Source organism: Sinocyclocheilus anshuiensis, unplaced genomic scaffold (assembly GCF_001515605.1).
Source record: "Sinocyclocheilus anshuiensis isolate Anshui unplaced genomic scaffold, SAMN03320099.WGS_v1.1 scaffold1255, whole genome shotgun sequence".
Lineage (NCBI taxonomy): Eukaryota > Metazoa > Chordata > Actinopteri > Cypriniformes > Cyprinidae > Sinocyclocheilus > Sinocyclocheilus anshuiensis.
In genome coordinates, this window is record NW_015540914.1 from 385,705 (window position 1) to 404,899 (window position 19,195).

The 19,195-nt window shown below is 38.2% G+C and overlaps 1 protein-coding gene across 1 annotated transcript in view; it reads right to left on the reverse strand.

Annotated features, from left to right (window-relative positions):
- Positions 1 to 19,195, reverse strand: part of LOC107689274 (protein patched homolog 1-like) — a 74,239-nt gene that overhangs the window by 16,328 nt on the left and 38,716 nt on the right. Inside the window, exons 12-17 of the mRNA XM_016487222.1 lie at positions 13,938 to 14,063; positions 10,505 to 10,623; positions 6,916 to 7,402; positions 6,338 to 6,647; positions 4,653 to 4,795; positions 1,748 to 1,931 (exon numbers count right to left, since the gene is read on the reverse strand). Of these exons, the coding sequence (XP_016342708.1) occupies positions 1,748 to 1,931; positions 4,653 to 4,795; positions 6,338 to 6,647; positions 6,916 to 7,402; positions 10,505 to 10,623; positions 13,938 to 14,063 (1,369 nt within the window). The remainder of the gene's footprint in view (positions 1 to 1,747; positions 1,932 to 4,652; positions 4,796 to 6,337; positions 6,648 to 6,915; positions 7,403 to 10,504; positions 10,624 to 13,937; positions 14,064 to 19,195) is intronic.

Here is a 19,195-nt window from a genome sequence, read left to right on the forward strand (position 1 = left end):
AAAGCCGATGAAATATTCTCGTACCCGATCTCCTCTCCAACAGCCATCAATACATCCTCCACAGTCACACCAGCTGCAGCCGCAGGAACACACCTGACGCCGTGACGAAGGGCAACAGGTGGCGCTACCCCCGCGGAGCGGGACGCCATCCTGATCCCAAACAAATCTTAACCCTAAACCAGTATCTCACACAAAAACTATGTTCTTCTTTACATTCAAAACAATTGTTGTTTTAGAAACCGGAAAAAAAAAGAAGTAAAAAAAGTAGAAATAGACAGAAAAAAACAAACAAACAGTCACCCTCTCCACGTGGGAATTCCATAAAGATATTTTGTAAATTTCCTACTGTAACGATATCAAAACGTAATTTTTGATTAGTAATATGCATGGCTAAGAACTTAAGTTGGACAACTTTAAAGGCGATTTTCTCAATATTTAGATTTTTTTGCACCCTCAGATTCCAGATTTTCAAATAGTTGTATCTCGGCCAAATATTTTCCTATCCTAACAAAACATACAGCAATAGAAAGCTTATTTATTCTTTTTTTTTTTTGAAAAATTGACCCTTATGACTGGTTTTGTGGTCCATGGTCACATATTAAAGGGGTCATATGATGCGATTTCAAGTCGAGAGAGAGAGAGCGAGCGAGAGAGAGAGAGAGCGCGAGAGTGAGAGAGAGAGAGAGGGGGTCACATCACATCACAGTGGAGTCAGCTGTCTTAACCGTGGCTTGTGTACTGCAAACACATACCAGCTTCATCACTGTGTCTGTCACGCGACTCTGTTCCCCTTTCGGGCTCCGTCTTTACATTTATTTTGAAAGATGAAGCTCGCGATTATAGTAAGGGGCGTTACATTTCCGACGAGTGCTTGCGGTGTTCGGCCAATCACAATGCACTGGGTCAGCTGGCCAATCAGAGCAGACTGCGCTTGTTGGAAGGAGGGACTTTGTAGAAAACGAAGCGTTTGAGAGAGGCGGGGCATAGAGGACCTACACTAATGTACAGTATTTGAAAAATAATGTGGTTTTTGAACATTAAAGCATGTCAACATATTCTGTTACACCAAATACACAAAATAATGATCTTTAAAAAAGCATCATATGACCCCTTTAAGAAAGTTAACAGCATAGTCTTTCACATTCAATCATACACTCCTAGTGTTTAAAATTTATTTATTTGTTTATTTGAAAAATGGACTGATGAATTGTTTCTGATGAATTATTTTATATTTATTTATAATATAAAATTATAATCAAAAACATTATAAAAACAAAAAAGTTATTAATTAATGCATTAAAAATAAAACTAAAAACTAAACTAAAATGGCTGATGTCACCCTGATGTCTTATTTGGTAAGATAAGATAAATCTGTCCTATATTTTATTATTCAATATCCTGTTTTAATCTGAAATACGTAACATTACAGAAGTAAAATGCTCTGTAATGCCATTACATGCTGACATCATCGCTTAACGCACAAAAAATGTATATCCTACCAAATAAGGCCTAAATACAATAAAATTCCCAAAATTACAGCATGTTTATTCACAGGTTTAAGATGTCTAAACTTCCAAACCACCAATGCAAACTAAGCAAACCAATTAATGCATTAATGCCCTCTGCCGCTATTTGGGATGAAACTGATGTGCTCACAAAGCAAAGGAGCTAAAGATAACAGGATACGATCAAAAATGTAGCATATTACATTGAGGACTTGGTGATAAATGAACCAGAAAGTACTCACTGTTGAGTCTGCTGACAGGAATGGAGTCTGTCCTGTCATGGAGCCACTCAGGAGGGTGCGGACGGATGCTGGCCTGGGATGCAGCGTAAGCCACTGGGTCATTGCTCACCCAGGCAGTTAAATAAATGTAGAAGGCATTTGGGTTGATGATTCCATCGGCGCTCACCAAATGCTGTCTAGTTAGCTGGTGATAAAAAGAAAATGTAAAATTAGAAACTGCTCAAACAATACGGTTCGTTTGCTAAAATTAATAAGTATGTACACCAATGTATGTACTATATAAGTGAGTATTGTGAATGCCCACCAGCGCTGCAGTAATCTCTAAATGCTTCACTTCTTGCCAAGCACTTAGCTAGCTACCTCCTGTGAAGGCAAAGTCATTACGGCATCACACTCAATGCCATACATGCTTCTCGAGAAAATAAATCTACAGTCTCCCAGTCAGGAGTTGGGGGTCAGTGTGTGTTAGAGTGTGTGTGTGTGTTTGGGGAGGGGGTCAGGGTGTGTGGTAGAAATGAGAGTGAGTGAGAGAAAAATTGCTTGAGTTAGTGTAACAATAAAAAAAATTGGCCGGAGTCCCTGAGCGCGTCTGTGTGCAGTTAACCTTGCTGTTAACACAGGAGGAAATGCCACCCAGCAAATGGAGGAGAGCTATAAAAATAACACAACATCTGTACAAATGTTGCAAACACTTGCTTCTCCTGACCCCTATAGATACCCACAATGCCCGGCGCCACATTCGGCTTCTGCCGTTAAGGCAATATAGGGTTTTAGATAGTACAATGACTTGAAATAACACTTGACACTTGAAAAAAAAAATGTCTCAATGAAATAAAGAATATCGTGAGATGCTAAACTATACTGCTTTTCGATTGAAAATAAATAAATAAATAGGTGAGGGGAAAAAAATACTTTAACTGTACTGGTTTTCAATGTAACAATAAAAAATATCAGAAAATCATGAGATGTTAAACTACTGATTTTCAATTAAAAAAAATGATAAATACATAAAATTAGTAGATAAGGACAAAAAAGACATTTAACTACTTGTTTTTAATTTAATAATAAAAAATAAAAAAAGAACAGATGATAACAAATTCTGAGGTGTTAAACTATTTACTGTCAATTGAATACAAATAAATAAAAATAGTTAAATACATAAAATTATTAGATGAACAAAAAAATTACGAGACACTGAACTTTATTAGTTTTTAATTTAATAAGAAATTAAAAACTAAATGAAAAATAAATGAGAAAAATCCTGAGATGTTTAACAGTATTCATTTTCTATGTAATATATTTAAATAATAATAAATAATTACTTTATTGTCAGATGAGGGGAAAAAAATGAAAGTCCTCAAGGAAAAAGCCGTATGACTTTTATGGTGACCAGAATGAGAGAGGCAGCATGTGATTCCCGCCTCTGTATCCAGTGAAAGGGGACATGGCAGCAGTTCCAAGAGAAGGGAATAAGCGAGAGGCGGGAGAGAAAAAAGCGGACTTGGATTCCTAAGATCTGGATTGCATTAAGCAGCAGGATGCGCAACAACTGTATGTCTTCAAGCTGTCACGGGAAGCACACAGGCCTCCTGGCCCACTGCCGCCCCTCTTCCCTCACAGGCAGAGGAAATGACATCACAGGGCCGCACACCAACACAGATCGGCTGGCTTTTCTTTTCCACTCTACTGGCAATGGTTCAGCACAATAATGACCACTTGAACAACAAAAATGCAAATCATTTCTGGGCTCATGTGTGCATTGCCAATTACCCGAAAAGACGACACACTCTCAAACACACGCAATCTCTCGCAGCCGTCTGCTCCACTCCTCCTCACCCTCCAGCCCCTCTGGCATGTGGTATGCTTTATATTTTTCATATTTTTGCTCTCCTCTTGCCTGACATTTCATGCTGGGTAGCAACTGGAAACTGTTAATGTGTTAACCTGTCAAAGCACACGGACAGAAAGCGGCTGTCACAGCATGTGATTTAATATACATTAAATAAATCAATAAATCCACTGCTCTCTTGTCTCTGGTAGATGCACCGGGGACCTGATTATAAGTTACTTAAAACCTCGAAAATTCAGATTTTCATGATATGTCACCTTTAATCTATTATTATTATTATTATTATTATCATCAAAATAATATCCAAATTAATATAACATTAATAATAAATACTAATGTAATAATATTTCACAATCATAATTTAATCATTATTATTATTATTATTATTGTCAAAATCAAATTTTATAATACATATAAAAATGACAATAACTAAAAAAATCTTAATAATAAATATGAATGAAATATTACACAGTAAGAATTAAGAAGCCATTATTATTATTATTATTATTATTATCATCAACAATTTCATAATCGATATAAAAATTACATTATTTTCAAAAATAATAAATCTTGTATATTATATCTAACATTACTAGAATACACAGTTGTGCAGACGTGGCCTAATGGTTAGAGAGTCGGACTTGAAACCCACAGGTCGCAGGTTCGAGTCTCAGTACCATCAGGTAGGTGGGGGAGTGAATAACCAGCGCTCTCTTCCACCCTCAATACCACGACTGAGGTGAGACCCTTGAGCAAGGCACCAAACCCCCAACTGCTCCCCGGGCGCCGCAACAAAAATGGCTGCCCACTGCTCTGGGTGTGTGTTTGTTCACTACTGTGTGTGTGCACTTGGATGGGTTAAATGCAGAGCACAAATTCCGAGTATGGGACACCTTCCCTGGCAACGTCACTTTCACTGATGTGAAACTAAGCTAAAATAAAATAATCCATCTCTAACTGAGAATCATGGGATTCAATCTATGAAAACTGGAGTTGCATTGAAATATATCCAATTCTACTCAAGTGAGGTAGACTCAAGTCTAGTTGGTTTCTTACCAGGTTCATGTTGACTGGCTTGTCTCTGCGACCGGTCTGCACCAGGAGTTTGTAGGCCAGGATGCCATCATCAGAGCCATTCCTGTAGTTCCCCTGAGTGATCCTACCGGTCTGCCAATCTTTATCGAACGCCTCCTGCAGACCTGCCAGGAAACACACATTATTTTGAGGATCTTGTTCAGTATATACATAAACCATGTTAACTTCTCCTCAGTCATCCCTCAGCTCTATCTCTCTCCCCTCAACGCCAGTGGTCCGTTTCTTTCACATCGCTTTCTCTCTCCCTCGCATCACTGTCTGTGACCAATTTGTAGAGCCATTTCAAACCACAATATCAAAGACAGCTCTCTCCACCCTCTCTGGAACAGCCTTTGCTGAAGCCTTTACGCACATACATACACAAAGTGAACTCACACATAGAGATGCTGCCCCTGCACCGAAAAGGAAAACATGTGGTCCAATGAGAGTGCTGAAAGGATTAAATAAAGAAAGTAACTGGAAAACGCCAATGATGTTTGAGGTTCTGGTTGGCTGAGCTGACAGCGACAAAGCAAGTCTGTACATGCCACCTAAACTCCGTCTGGACAGAAGCCGTTTGGAGACAAGCAATGCCTTTTTAAAGAGGAGCTGTGAGAGAGAAAGTGGGCAAAACAAGGTTTGCTTTTGAATATGGCCCGCCCGGGATTAGATACGGCATTCTGAAAGAAGCCTCTGTCAAGGAGGCCACAAGGAAAAAGATGTTGCAGGGACATGCCCTGTATCTCCCAATCTTGTTTTTTTTTTTCACTCTCACCTCAACTGCATTTTTTTGTCCCCACACTGTTTCGGTCTTTCTTTTTTCCACATTTTCACTCTCTGTTCACTCTCTATCTGTTTTTAATCTCTCCATTTAAGTATCACTCTTGGATCATAATCCGTTTTTTAAGACATTAAATGCGTTACAGATTTGGAGGTTTAGTAGCATGATTGATGTTTGTGAGAAACAGATGATCTGATGGTGGTAAAATTGAGGTAAAACTCAATGTTTTTTATTTTAATATATTTTAAAATTTTATTTATTCCTGTGATGGCAAAGTTGAATATTTAATTTTCAAAAAATCATTCTAAATTTGGCACCGAAAGTCTTGTGGGCAGCACATCGACATATAGCACCATTGCACTTCAGGTGTCCCGAGTTCGATCCCAGCTCGTGGACCAAACCTATTCTACTATGCTGATTTGATGCTATTTCTTCTATTTTCAATGATGAAAACAATTGTGCTGCTTAATATTTTTGTGGAAATCTTGATATATTTCTTTCAGGATTGTTTGACGAATAGAAAGTTCAAAAGAGCATCCTTTATTTGAAATATAAATATTTTGTAATATAAATGTCTGAACTGCCGCTTTTGATCCATTTAATGCATCATTGCTTAATAAAAGTATAACAATTTTCTAACAAGAAAAATGTATTACAGTTTATGCAGAAAACAAGAAGAAGAAAAAAACAAGCAAATGCTTATGTTGGTCCCTTTCTTGCAAGTCCGATGATCTCTTCCTGTCTAAACAGGAGTTTTTGGTCAGAATGAGCTAGAATCAATATGACCAGACCTTTTGCAGTTTAGTTAAAGGCTTGGCCCTTGGGTTTGTCCTCCAACAGTGGTCTCTGATGCTGGACTGATTGATTACACATCTGAGTGTATTACCTTGCAGCCAGTCTCTGAAGTAATGAAGCCACATGTGTGGGAGCTGGCCGTCGTCCTCCCGCAGAACGTACTTCACAGTGCTGAAGCGTTGGTGCAGCTCATAGAGTTGAGGCTGGATCTGTGCATAGTCAGCTTTCTGGGTCACCACGTACATGTTGTAGAAGGAAAAGTAGCGGAATTGGGCACGGATGAAGTCGTATTCGCCCGTCTCTCGTGGCACAATGTCAGTCAGCTCTAAACCATCCCGGACACGGGTGGTGCCGTACAGACTGACCCCGAGCAGTGCCAAAAAGAGCAAAATCACCACCACCTGATAGGAAACGCACACAAAAAGACAGATATGATTCAGGGTTTGGCTACTGAAGCTACTGCTTTTTTAGCGTCTTATGACGAAGTTCTGCCCTGTTTGAGGTGTTTGTGGTTTTCAGAAGGCCTTGACTCACAAAATAACACTTACACAGCTCAAAAAGATACACTAGTGCTCATTAAACGCCAGAAGATTAGCTCATCGCTGGCATCTGAAATTCCACTTCCAATCGGACAACGTGTATAATTGCAAAACAACATTTTATCCTCACCTTCGTTGTAGGCTGCAGCAAAAATGGCGCATAGTGCTTCTCAGCAAACGATGCAAATGTCCATCGTGAGCATGGCGGCTCCAGACAGCGTAAACTCGACTCCCCAAATTGAGATAGCAAGTCTCGTGTGGAGCTTGCACCGTCGGGACTCTGGCAGGATGCTCTATCAGAAGTCAGTTCTGGCCCTGCACTGCTGCTGTTGCTGTGGTTGTTGTTGTTACTGTTGTTGCGGTTGGGATTGGGATTGGGATTGGGGGCGTAGGGTTGAACGGAGATATGAGAATGGGGCTCGGCCGTGGTGTAGTAGGCCTGTGTTCTGGGGTTGTACTCTGTGCGCAGCTGTACGGTGGACTGCATGGTGATTTGGGTGTGCTGGGCAAAGCTGTGGCTGCTGTAGGAGGGCGGAGGGCTGTAGCGGCTGGATTCAGCAGAGGAGTCAGCATACGCCGCCTGCGGCTCCAACTGGATTACCCGGTTAGCGCAAGGACTAAAGGAAAGCAAGAGAAAGACAAAGAGCATTTCAGTAACACAAAAGCACCATGTAACAGTCGATTATGTGTGGAATTTCCTGCAATATCAATTTATATCGCAACAACACAGGACATGATCCAGAAGAGCTGGAAAAAGTTTACCACAAAAGTGGGGATCTTAAGAATTCCTTCTTTTAAGATACCTCGATTAGGCACAATTTTAAGCACCATATGTATCCTTAACGGAGAATCCAATACCATAATGTATGCGACATGGTCAGTTGTGAGGCGTCCCAATTTGCCTACTTACATTATGCACAAAAAATATGTACTTGTTATGTGAAGAAATGAGATACTTCTGAGTGTCAAAGAAGATTATGCATGTTTTGGGACATACTATCACGTCATAATTGCGTCTTTAACAGTTAACATGCATTAATTTTGTCACTGTTAAGGTATTCATATACACTGCATATTTCAGTTTATTTACACTCCTCAAGAATTCATCCTACCATATTGGAGGGAATTGAAGAAGCACAGTGATCTGCCAGTCGTGGGTCATTCTTACAATGAACTCTCCTAATGTGTTTGCATAATAAAGCATTTAAAAGTTTATGAACTAATGTATCTTTATAAAAGTTTACAATGTTGTTGCAGATGAAATATAATTTTATCAGGTTACATACTGATTATTAATCATTCAAACCCTTTTATCTAAATCTCTCTACTTAACCATCCAACTAGCACATCGTAGTTCCTTTTATTCGTGTCTGTAGCTCTGAACTGAATTATTTGCTAAAGTCAATGGGCAGTACGCAAATTGAGATGCAGCATTAGAAAAAATAATCCAGGATATTGGACGAGGTAAGAGAAAGTGAATAAAAATGGTTTATTTTACCCAACATTTGCATGTGCCGTGCATTTTTATTATTATTAGATTATCATGCTGTTAGCTTAGCAACATGCTAACATCAGCCTCTACTGAAATCAAATGAAAGTTGAGTTTCCTGTGAGGGGTGTCATTTTGTGGCTTAGGGTCAGTGACGGTTAGTATGCTGCCTTAGCAAATGCAGACTGCTAACTAGGCTTTGTAACAGAGCTTGTCTCTTTTCCATGATTTTCTATATGGATGGAGAGTTAGCGAGTGAGCTTCTGAACGTCCTTTAGATGTGGCAACTCGTTACTCTTGAGCACTCACGCAAATGCATGTAAATACAACCGCAATCAGCTTTCCAGTCGAGAGCAGTTAAAGCCGAGAGGCGAGTGAGTGTCAGTGACTAGAAAGCAAACGTCTCAACCATGGTGAAAGTTTAGGCATCAGGTTTAATTTCCTGCAGGAGTTTGGGGGCATGACTAAGAAGGTAAAGTATGTGCCTATAGCCCACTTGCTTTCTATTTCTCTCTCATCAGACACCAAGAATGTTGCAGCAAGCAGGAGAGGCAACAGCATGTCTTATTTGAGGGCCCGGGGCCTCAGACAGAGATAAACATCAACAACACGCACACATATGCACACAAAGTATAGATGTTAGGGCAGGTTGATGCTTAATTGTGTTGTTAATACTGCACTCAGTGTCATAACAGGCTGTTGTATATATTATCTGAATTAACTTGTTTGGAAAGATCACAAAATCATATCACACCCTGACCTCAGAGAAAGATGGATGGTTGTATGGCAGTGTGAGTGCAGCACAACTGTTTTTAACATTGATAATATAAAGAAATGTTTCTTGCGCAGCAAATCAGCATATTAGACTCATTTCTGAAGGATCATGTGACACTGAAGACTGGAGTAATGACTGCTGAAAATTCAGCTTTGCCATCACAGAAGTACATTATATTTTTCAATTCAATTCAATTCTAGTTTATTTGTATAGAGCTTTTCACGATACAAATCGTTGCAAAGCAGCTTTACAGAAAATTAAGTTTCTACAATATATTTAGTAGGAGCTTGTAAGTGGTGACTATGTCAAATTGATGTACACATGGCAGAAATGTACGGTAAAATTCAGTTAATGATGTAATCAAACAGACGATGAACACTATTAACAGCAATGATTATAACTAAAATATTATATTTTAAAACATATTAAACAAATCATCTATTTTAAATAGTACTAATATTTCACAATATAATTGTTTTACTATATTTGTATAGATCCATATAATAAATCCAACCCTGGTGAGCATGAGAGACTTTTTTTCAAAAATATTTAAAAATCTTACCAACCCTCAACTTTTGAACAGTTGTGTATGTAGTGTTATTGTTTTTTTTGTTGTTTTTTACAATACTTAAGGGACAAAAACATCCCCATAAGGACATTTGAGGACTTCAAGGTAAAAATGGTTCATAAATAAATTAAATCATGCTTTTCTTCTAAAAATGCAAAAAGTTTTCTATTAGGGTAGAGCTAGACTAAGTGTGTATTAAATAGGGGTGCAACGGTTCTCAGTAAAAAATCGAACCTTACGGTTCTCCACACATGGTTCGGCATGCACTAGGACCGCGGTTCAACTTAAATCTGACAATGCATCTGTAATATGGTTTGTTAGAGTTAGGCTAATGCATGTTTTAAAGTTAATTAAACAGCAACAACACGGAAATCACTCACTGCTCTTGATTGAATACATTTTGTAACTTTAATAAGGAATAATTTTTAATTTATACAGTCAAATATGCAATGTAGTTTTACATTTGATTACTTTATTCAATTTCTGTACCTAAAAACTGTTAGACTTACCTAAAAAACCTGAAAAGCACTGTTTATTTTATTTGTATCTTTGCTCTATTGCATTTATTTGTGCTGTTGCTTGTAGTTAGAATATTTGTTCTTATTTTTATTTGACAATATAGTTTTTTCCCTAAACATAGCAAATACCGAACCGTGACTCTAAAACAGTGATACAAACCGAACCATGAGTAAGTTGAACCGTTGCACCCCTAGTATTAAATATACTGGTAAATTTCTGGAAAACTGTCTGAAAATTTCCAAAATTTTCAGAGAGTAAAAAAATAAAAATAAAAATTCTGGAAAGTTTCCAAAATTTACCAGAAATTTTCCACCCCTTTGCAACATATTTATGATGTGTCTTCTTTTAGCCAGGTAAATGTGTGCTACCTGACAAAGCAGCAGAAAATGTCGAAGCGGCGGTCCTCACGGCGGTACAGATCCATGCTGAGGATGGCAGGAAAGATGAGCAGCACCATAGCGAAGTTAAACACCACGACCACTGCCGCCTGAGAGAGAAAATGAAGATGTTAAGCACATATTCACACACACACAAAATAATCACACACAGCGACACCCACACATCTGCAGAAGGTCTATGCCAAAACCGCAATGATCCCAACAAATTTAATTTTGGACAATTATTTTCTTCATAAGAGATGAATGACAAACAAATAAAAAACACAACTCTTGCCATCCCAAAATTAAATTTGGGCTCATCCAGTTTGGGTTAAGCCCACCTAAATTTCCAAATGTAAATCACATTGCTATCGAATTCATAATTCAATCCAAACACTTCCATATGAAGAACTGGGAAAAAGACTTTCTCTCTCTTTCGGAGCCGACATATCACAAGCTCACTAAAAAGATTTCACCAGGCCAAAAGTTCCTAAATAGTGCAGAGAAACAAACGAGTGATTTGAAACATTTAATTCTGATTCATTCAGTTTAAGCTCACAGAATATCTAATGTGAGAAGAGTAACTGGATGAAGAAAAGTGGCATGACAATGAAAGTCAGAAACCGAAAAAGACAGAAGGAAAGGGCAGATTGGAGCATGCCTGCCCTAGTTAGGGTGTATTTTTTTATGGGTGGAGGTTGGAGTTATGTCAGACTGCCAGACCACCCAGAGAGCAGCTCAGCCTGACAGAGCCAAGACACAATGAGAGACACTCATGTATACAAAGCAACTCCAAAAAGTATTTGGACACTTCGTCCACACTTAAAAATGTGTGAATGTCACTGCATTAGACAACACAATATCAAATCTATCAACCCATGAGAGGAACAGATGAGAGAATGTGCGTGAGTGACTCTACAGTGAGATCTGTTAGGCCTGACATGTGCGCCCGCTTTTATGCTGCCAAAGAAACAGATAAAATGACTGAAAGAGAGGGGAGGTGCCAAAAACAGTGCTAAACAGAGACAGAAGAATCGAAACACAACCTGAACCATAACAGGATTAAAACAGAGAAATAGCACCAGCCTGAAATGGTAATCACAACCCATTTACTTCTGTAATGTAAATTAAAAATAAATAAATCAAAAATAACAAAATTAAATGTTATCAAAGATGGTGATTTACTATATTTTAATTAAGACAAACATTTTTTTCTTTGGGAATAATGAGCACCAATAATGTTACACTGCAATTTAAAAATTCAACAAACAGTTTTTTTTTTGATTATTTGATGAATAGCAATTTTAAAAGAACAGCTTTTCTTTGAAATTGAATATATATGTAACATTATAAATGTCTTTACTGTCAGTTTGGATCAATTTAATGCATCCTTGATGAATTAAAGTATTAATTTTGAACGTTAGTATATATTAGTAAATTTGGTCAATTTTGATTATTTTGTTGACTTTAAAGTAAACTTAAATATTAGAGGTAATATCAATAGGAGGCAAAAACAATTATTTTTTGTAATTTTTAAGCATTTTCCTCAAATTGGAGAAGCTGAGCCAAAAAAATTGACAAAAGCTTAAGTAAACATCTTAAAGTAAACATTTGTACACATAACCAGAAGTAATTATTTGGACACAAAAGCTGAAGTAAACATTTGGACACTACAGCTGAAAACAGAGACTGTTACAGCAAAAAATAACACGTTTACAAAAGCAGTATCTCTCCATGTGTTCTCAGCGGTTTTGAAGACGAGCGTTTTCAGGCACCATTGAACAGGTGCCAGTTGGAGTGCGCTGCAGTGAAAAACAGCGTGTGTGCGTCTGACAGACGTGTGTGAGACATCCATCCACACGTCCTAATACTAGATCTACAGTGCTGTATGAGTGCGTGTGTGCGTGTTTAGGCATGAGCCACATCTTGCGTGTGGTCGGCAGGCTCATCCTGCACATCATTTTTCTGAAAATATGCAATCATCGAACAGACACAAACACTATACAACCGTTTACACTTGCAGATATATAAAGCAATTCTGCTTTTAGGATCAAAGGGTCCTGTAGGGTTTAAGCTGAGATTTGAGAGAACGTGTTTGTTGAACAGAACAAGGCATCAGTGTGTGAATCTCTGCGTCTGCCTCCGTGCAGCTGTGCAGGTTATGTGGATGATGGCGAGGTTACTTCACCTAAAGTTCAAGGGTTAAGCAGCCCAAGTGCTGAGTCTGTGTGTGTGTTTCATGTGAGGGTGATGAGGCTTCAGACATCTAATGGTGAAAATCTTTAATCTAAATTTATTAAGACTGATTAAGCAGGTTCAAAGTAGGTATTCCGATTTCGTGGGCCATTTAAAAAGGGATAGTTCACCCCAAAATAAACTCCTGTCATAATTTATTCACACTTATGTTGTTACAAAGAGTAGAAAATCATCCATGCCATTACAATGAATGGGAAATGGAGTTCTTAATCTTCACAAAGTTTGTGAAAGCACCATAAGTGTCCTAGCTTTTTACTATTTTGAATGATGACTGAAACCTTGTATAACAGGCACTTCTCGGGTTTATTGCCATCTTATGATACATCACTTGTTGTATTCCTCAACTGTAAGTCGCTTTAGATAAAAGCCAAATGAATAAATGTAAATTTAATAGTGGTCCATACGACTCAATGTTCTATTTTCTAAGGTCTTCTGCAGGCTTACAATAGATTTGTGAGAGCAGAGACAAAAATTAAAGTCATTATTGACTGAAAATCTCCATTTATCTCCATTCATGAGTAGTGAATCATGAAAAAAATCATTCACATCATTTATTTGAGTCACTAAAAAAGACCTAACTCAACTTCAACTTTCTTTATGAAGCTTGAAATCTCTAGCTACTTTTGTGTCCAACAGAAGAAAAGGTCATACAGGTTTGAAACAACATGAGAGTGAGTAAATGATGACAGAATTTTCATTCAACTCTCCATTTAACCTGATTTAAGTCTGGAATAGGTTGCGGGCAGATTTCTTGCTTAGCCTCTTTCCTATGTCACTTCCACAGCCTTGCGGTCATAAATAAACCGCAGATGTGTGGAACAACAACCCGTACAACCCACCCCCACTCCCAGATTGAGTTACATGCCCACAATCTGCACACTTAGGGGGCCGTACCAATAATCACATGCCATAGTGGGGGTTATGGGCCACGGCAGCTTGCTCAACCTGTCACATGCTCAGTTTGATGAATGAAATCAATAAAAGTCATGTGTAGAAATCTGGAGTCAATGAAGGTATGGAACACGCACAAAGAACAAAGAAAGAGCTGGTATGGACATGGGAAATTTCGGCAAACATCCATTAGTAATACAAACAAACACACAATTGCTACAGAAAAGCAATCTGAACTGTATTCCTATTCAAGAATATGAAAAAGAAACACACAAACCTGTAAGGAGAAAGCTCGGAGTGCTGGGATTGGAATAAGAGCAGCCATGAAAAATGCCGTCACATTACTGATGGAAGTCAAAGCTACACTAGCCCCAGTCCTCTTCAGACATTCACCAGTGCGGTCCTGAGGAAGAAAGACAGAAAAAAAAACACTACAATGTCATCAAATCAACAGCAAGAATATTATTCTTACCACTAGAGTCCACTTATAATGTTAGTCAAGGTTTCTTGCACCAAACGTATTAGCTTTTCAAGTCCATTTTCCACCTTCTCTCGGACCCTGAGAACTAAACTGGCTGTTTTTGCTATTGTACCACTGTAGATCAGACCACTGTACATAAATGACTCTGGTATGATTGGCTAACCTATTCACATGTGAAATGAGTAGCAATGTTCACTACTAGGGATAAGCATTTGTCATTTTTTCCTTTCGAGTACTGGAAAGCTCAGTAGAATGATTAATTGTTTACCTTTTTTATGTTCAGTGTGAACTTATTCAACACTGTGATATAACGCAAACATTTATACACTTAATTCTTTTTCATCTGAATGTGGTGCTTTGTACAACTATATTCTCATCTCAGTCGAACTTGCATTTTTTGGAGAACAATAATAACTGAGTAACTGGAAATGATGATAAACAATGATTCATTTATAATAAATACATTAAAAAAAATGTATTTTGTTATTAAATGATCAAATATGGGGTAGGTGTAGTTCTAGGACAAAATCCAATTTCTAAAAAAATAATTTTCACTCTCAGCAGGCCTAGATTACATTTGTCAATAATGATACAGACTTTAGTAGAACAGAAATTTAGTCTGACAAAAATTATTCACCTTTAATAAATCACTGCCAGACTCATTACAACGTTTGTGAAGGTGTAACTTGCGTTTAAGCTCACTGATAGCAGTCGTGGCCTGATGGTTAGCGATTCGGACTTGTAACCCAAAAGGTTGTGGGTTCGAGTCTCAGGTCCGGCAGGGATTGTAAGTGGGGGGAGTGAATAACCAGCACTGAGGTGAGACCCTTGAGCAAGGCACCGAACCCCCAACTGCTCCTCGGGCGCCGCAGCAATATGGCTGCCCACTGCTCTGGGTGTGTGTTCACGGTGTGTGTGTTCACTACTGTGTGTGTGCACTTGGATGGGTTAAATGCAGAGCACAAATTCCGAGTATGGGTCACCATACATGGCCACACGTCACTTCACACACTGATGTTTTCATCGAAGAGAGCTGGTAATCACACAACCAGCCATGACAACTTAATGAGCTCAACTTCTGATGAAAAGCTTTCCTTTCTCGCCCCGCTATTATGTGGATTTTTAGAGAGAGAGAAAAAAAAAAGAGATTAATTTCCCTCCCTTCTCCTTATCCCTCACTCACACAGAAATATTTTCCATCAAAGGCAGGACACATCCTTTTAAACAAAGCAGCCCGGGGTGCAGAAACACGATTGGCTCGCTGTCTTGTTAGGATAAACTCTCTCTCCTCATTTCAAAGCCATTCAGGGTTCGAGACGCATGAGAAACAGTTCCAAACTCCACCTCCACACACAGAGGTAGAGATGAGGAGAAGGAAAGAAAGAGGGAAGGTTGTTTTCTGGTTTCTGAGGACGTGCAGGACCACACACAGTGAGCTTTAAGACTCCCTCCTCCTTCAGGGGAACTGTTTACTTTCCACACAAAAGTGTCGCTGCACGCTGTGCAATCTCACATAAACACAAGCCTGAACTCAGCCCGTCTGCATAAGAGTCATCTAAATCACCTCTCATACACGACCACACGTAAACGCACACGAAAGCTAAACAAAGATACCCTTGACAGATGTATTAACGGAAACATATACACAATCTACAAAAAAAAAAAAAAAAAAAAAAAAAAAAAAAAAAAAAAAACGATCAAACTAACAACTCAAATCCTCAATGCCCGTGCTAGTATTGGTTTTTACAGAAATTGATTAAAGATTAACACCTGGCAGTACCACGGTAAAGTGATGATATCAGATGGTAATACCACAGTACTTTGATATAATAGAAAGGTACGGATAAAACTAAGAAGAATAAAAATATTGTACTGCAGTGTACCAGCATAGACCAATGAATGAACAAATGACTCTAATGAGCTGCTCTTCAAATTAATACGCAGTTCAGAAATATTCAGGAGTTACCGGTTTGAATAAGCAAGACAAATCCTTTACTGAATGAACTGAGTATGTCTCCAGTTATCTTTACTTTTAGTTATTTTCATCTTCAAACAAAGCAAGTGTTTAACACTTAAGGTTTGTGAAATGTAAATCTGTATCATTACTGACTGATTGTTCATATGTCATTTTGAAGTTAAAAGACGCTTAATAAAAAATGTAATAATGATAATAATCAGGGCCTGAATTTCGTTTTGGAAAATGGGGGGAATTCCCCCTATAGGTTGCTCTTAATGGGGGGGGGAAGTAAGGGTATTTTTAGACATATTTTTAAACTACAATCTTCCAACCTAACTGTTTCGTCACCCAGTGTATTTGTGTTTTACAATTTATAATGGTGTTGATATTTCAACAGTGAGGAAGATACTTCAAAATAACTTTGATTTCAAACTCTGAATTGAATATATTTTAACTAAAAAAGACAAGTAAACAGTCAGTAATAAAATAAGAATAGATAAAGCAATGGCACAAACAAATACAATAACAAGATACAACTAAAATTAACTGTGCTTGAAGTTTTTCAGGTAGGTATAACAGTAATATTCAGGTACAGAAATACCACAGAAACCGAATAATCTATTTAACTTTAAAACAACACTGGTTAGTCTTCAATGTATGAATAAACATTAATGACAGACAGCAGCAGGTTTATTTGGGTTGCTGTCTCTTTAAGACCTCGTGTACGGATCTAACTGTTACACACAAGTTTTGTTTCTCAACTGTTTACATTCACTAAATAGCCAATATACTGACAATGTTTAGTATAAATCGACTGTTTACATGAATACTCATCAAGACGGGCATTTTGACAATTTTGTATGTATTTGGCTGTTTACACGCAATAAGGTGCAACACAACTTCATTCTTAAGTCGCGCGCTTTCAGATGCGGCTCTATGTGCATGCACTTTGCATGTGAGCTCACAGAAAGGGGTCTCACAAAGAGCGTGCAGGTATTGAATTGAGTACTCGAATGTTTAAAATTGTAAGACTCAAAAACACATGCAAATAATACAATGCGTCATCTGTCCCGAGCGTCTGTACTGTAAGTATACTGTTATTTATTTGTTAATTTAAAGTGTGTCATAGGAAACAATAGTACTAACATGGTACCATATCTAAAATCAAAACAAAACAATGGTAGTACTATGGTACATTTTTTCATCTGTTTTGTTTAGAAACGTCTTGAGTCACACATCACACAGTGGCCCTCAGCAGATCAAAGTATGCCAGTGTTTTGAAGTTACATCACAGGCCGGGGCAGGTACACACACATTCCTTTATGTAAGTGATAACATGAGGGTATGCATTGATATACCCCCCTTCCTCCTGATAACATGCTAGCTCCCTCATTTCTGAACGGACTGCCTTGTCTCGACACTATCTTTGGATGTGTAGTCACTTTTGCGCTTCTGAGGGTTTGTGGTGGGAGAAAACTCTTGTTTTTTAATTGTGTTCCCTGCTTTTCAGGATGTTTGGGATGAGATAACACACCTCAAATGGAATCCTCTTGTTCTGGCCAGTCTCGCTGAAAGCGTGAGCCAGGAGAAAGACATCGTCCACCCCTACACCAAGGGCTAGGAACGGCAACACCTTTAAGCACATGAAAACAGAAGAGCATGTTACACGTGAAAGATGTTACACTACCGATGGTGTCCATGTTTGCTCATGTGCGTGCGATGTACCTGTGTGGTAGCGGCGTTAAAGGAGATGCCCAAAAGTGAGCAGAGTCCCAGTCCAGCGGCGACAGAAAGAGTGACCAGCAACACTCCGGCCAGCCCAACCGCCCCCTGAGACTTGGCGCAGTCCCACCGCAGCATGGTCAGACACGCATAGGCAAGCTGCACACACATAACATAGCTATAGCGTTAATCTGACATTATCATGTTACTGCAGCGCTGTTCTCATGAGTGCGGTCATGGCACAGCAGGGTCAGGCATGCACTGGCAAGCTGCATGTAACATAACACTAAAGGCCTATACACACCAAGTCTGAATTTTCAGCACGAAAAACAAGATTTTAAAATGAAAAACATCTATCCCTACGAACTCCTTCACACGATATATCGTACTGCAGTGATCAGTCGATTGTTTGATTCTGAGGCTAGGTCAATTGTTGTTACATTTTATGGTCCTACAAGCCTTTTTGACTTGTAGAGGAGAGAGCGACAGAAAATTCAAACTTGCAAAACTCACATTAGCAGTACAACATGTGCCATAACCTGCTTCGTCACAGCTTTGACCAGCTGATTTATCAGTCTCAAAGGTCCCTATAAAATTATACTTGTTTCAGGCGCATCTGACCCCAACGGGACACATATCTTGAGGCCGTTTTCCATAAAAAATTGCAACAGAGCTGCAACAGAATGAATTTAGAGGTCTCGAGACACATTTTTATAAACTGGAATATTTTTTATCTAATATCCCAAGTGAAAATAAAATTGTGCATGTTTGAAAGTGCATTTGTAGTGTACTTAAAATCTTAAAAAGTACAAAGTACACCTTCATGACTATATTTGTTAACACATACTTTAAAATACGTTTTAAATCACTGTTTAAATAATCTTGTGTCATGCTTTAAAGTACACTTATTTTGATGCATTGACTAACATATTAAAGAATGTGTAAAATATCATTTTAACTGTAGTTTGTTATTTGATATCGAATTTAAAGTGAATTTAGTTTAAATTTACTAAATTGCAGCTTCATTGCAGATGTGTAAAAGGACAATAGAAGTAATTGGGAAATTACGGACCCACTTTATATTAAGTGGCCTTAACAATTATGTACTTACATTTAAATTAATAATTTGGTACAATGCATTTATTGTGTACATACATGTTTTACATTGTACTTATATTTTAAAAATACCTGCATGTAATTACATCTGTATTTAATTTCTGTAATTACATTTATAATTACACAGTTGACTCATCCCTTACACCTTAACCCACCCTTAAACCTATCCATACCACCAAACCTGTCCCTAACCTTACCCGTATCCCACCTTAATAGCAGCAAAAGTGTTTTGCAATACAATATGAACACAATAAGTACA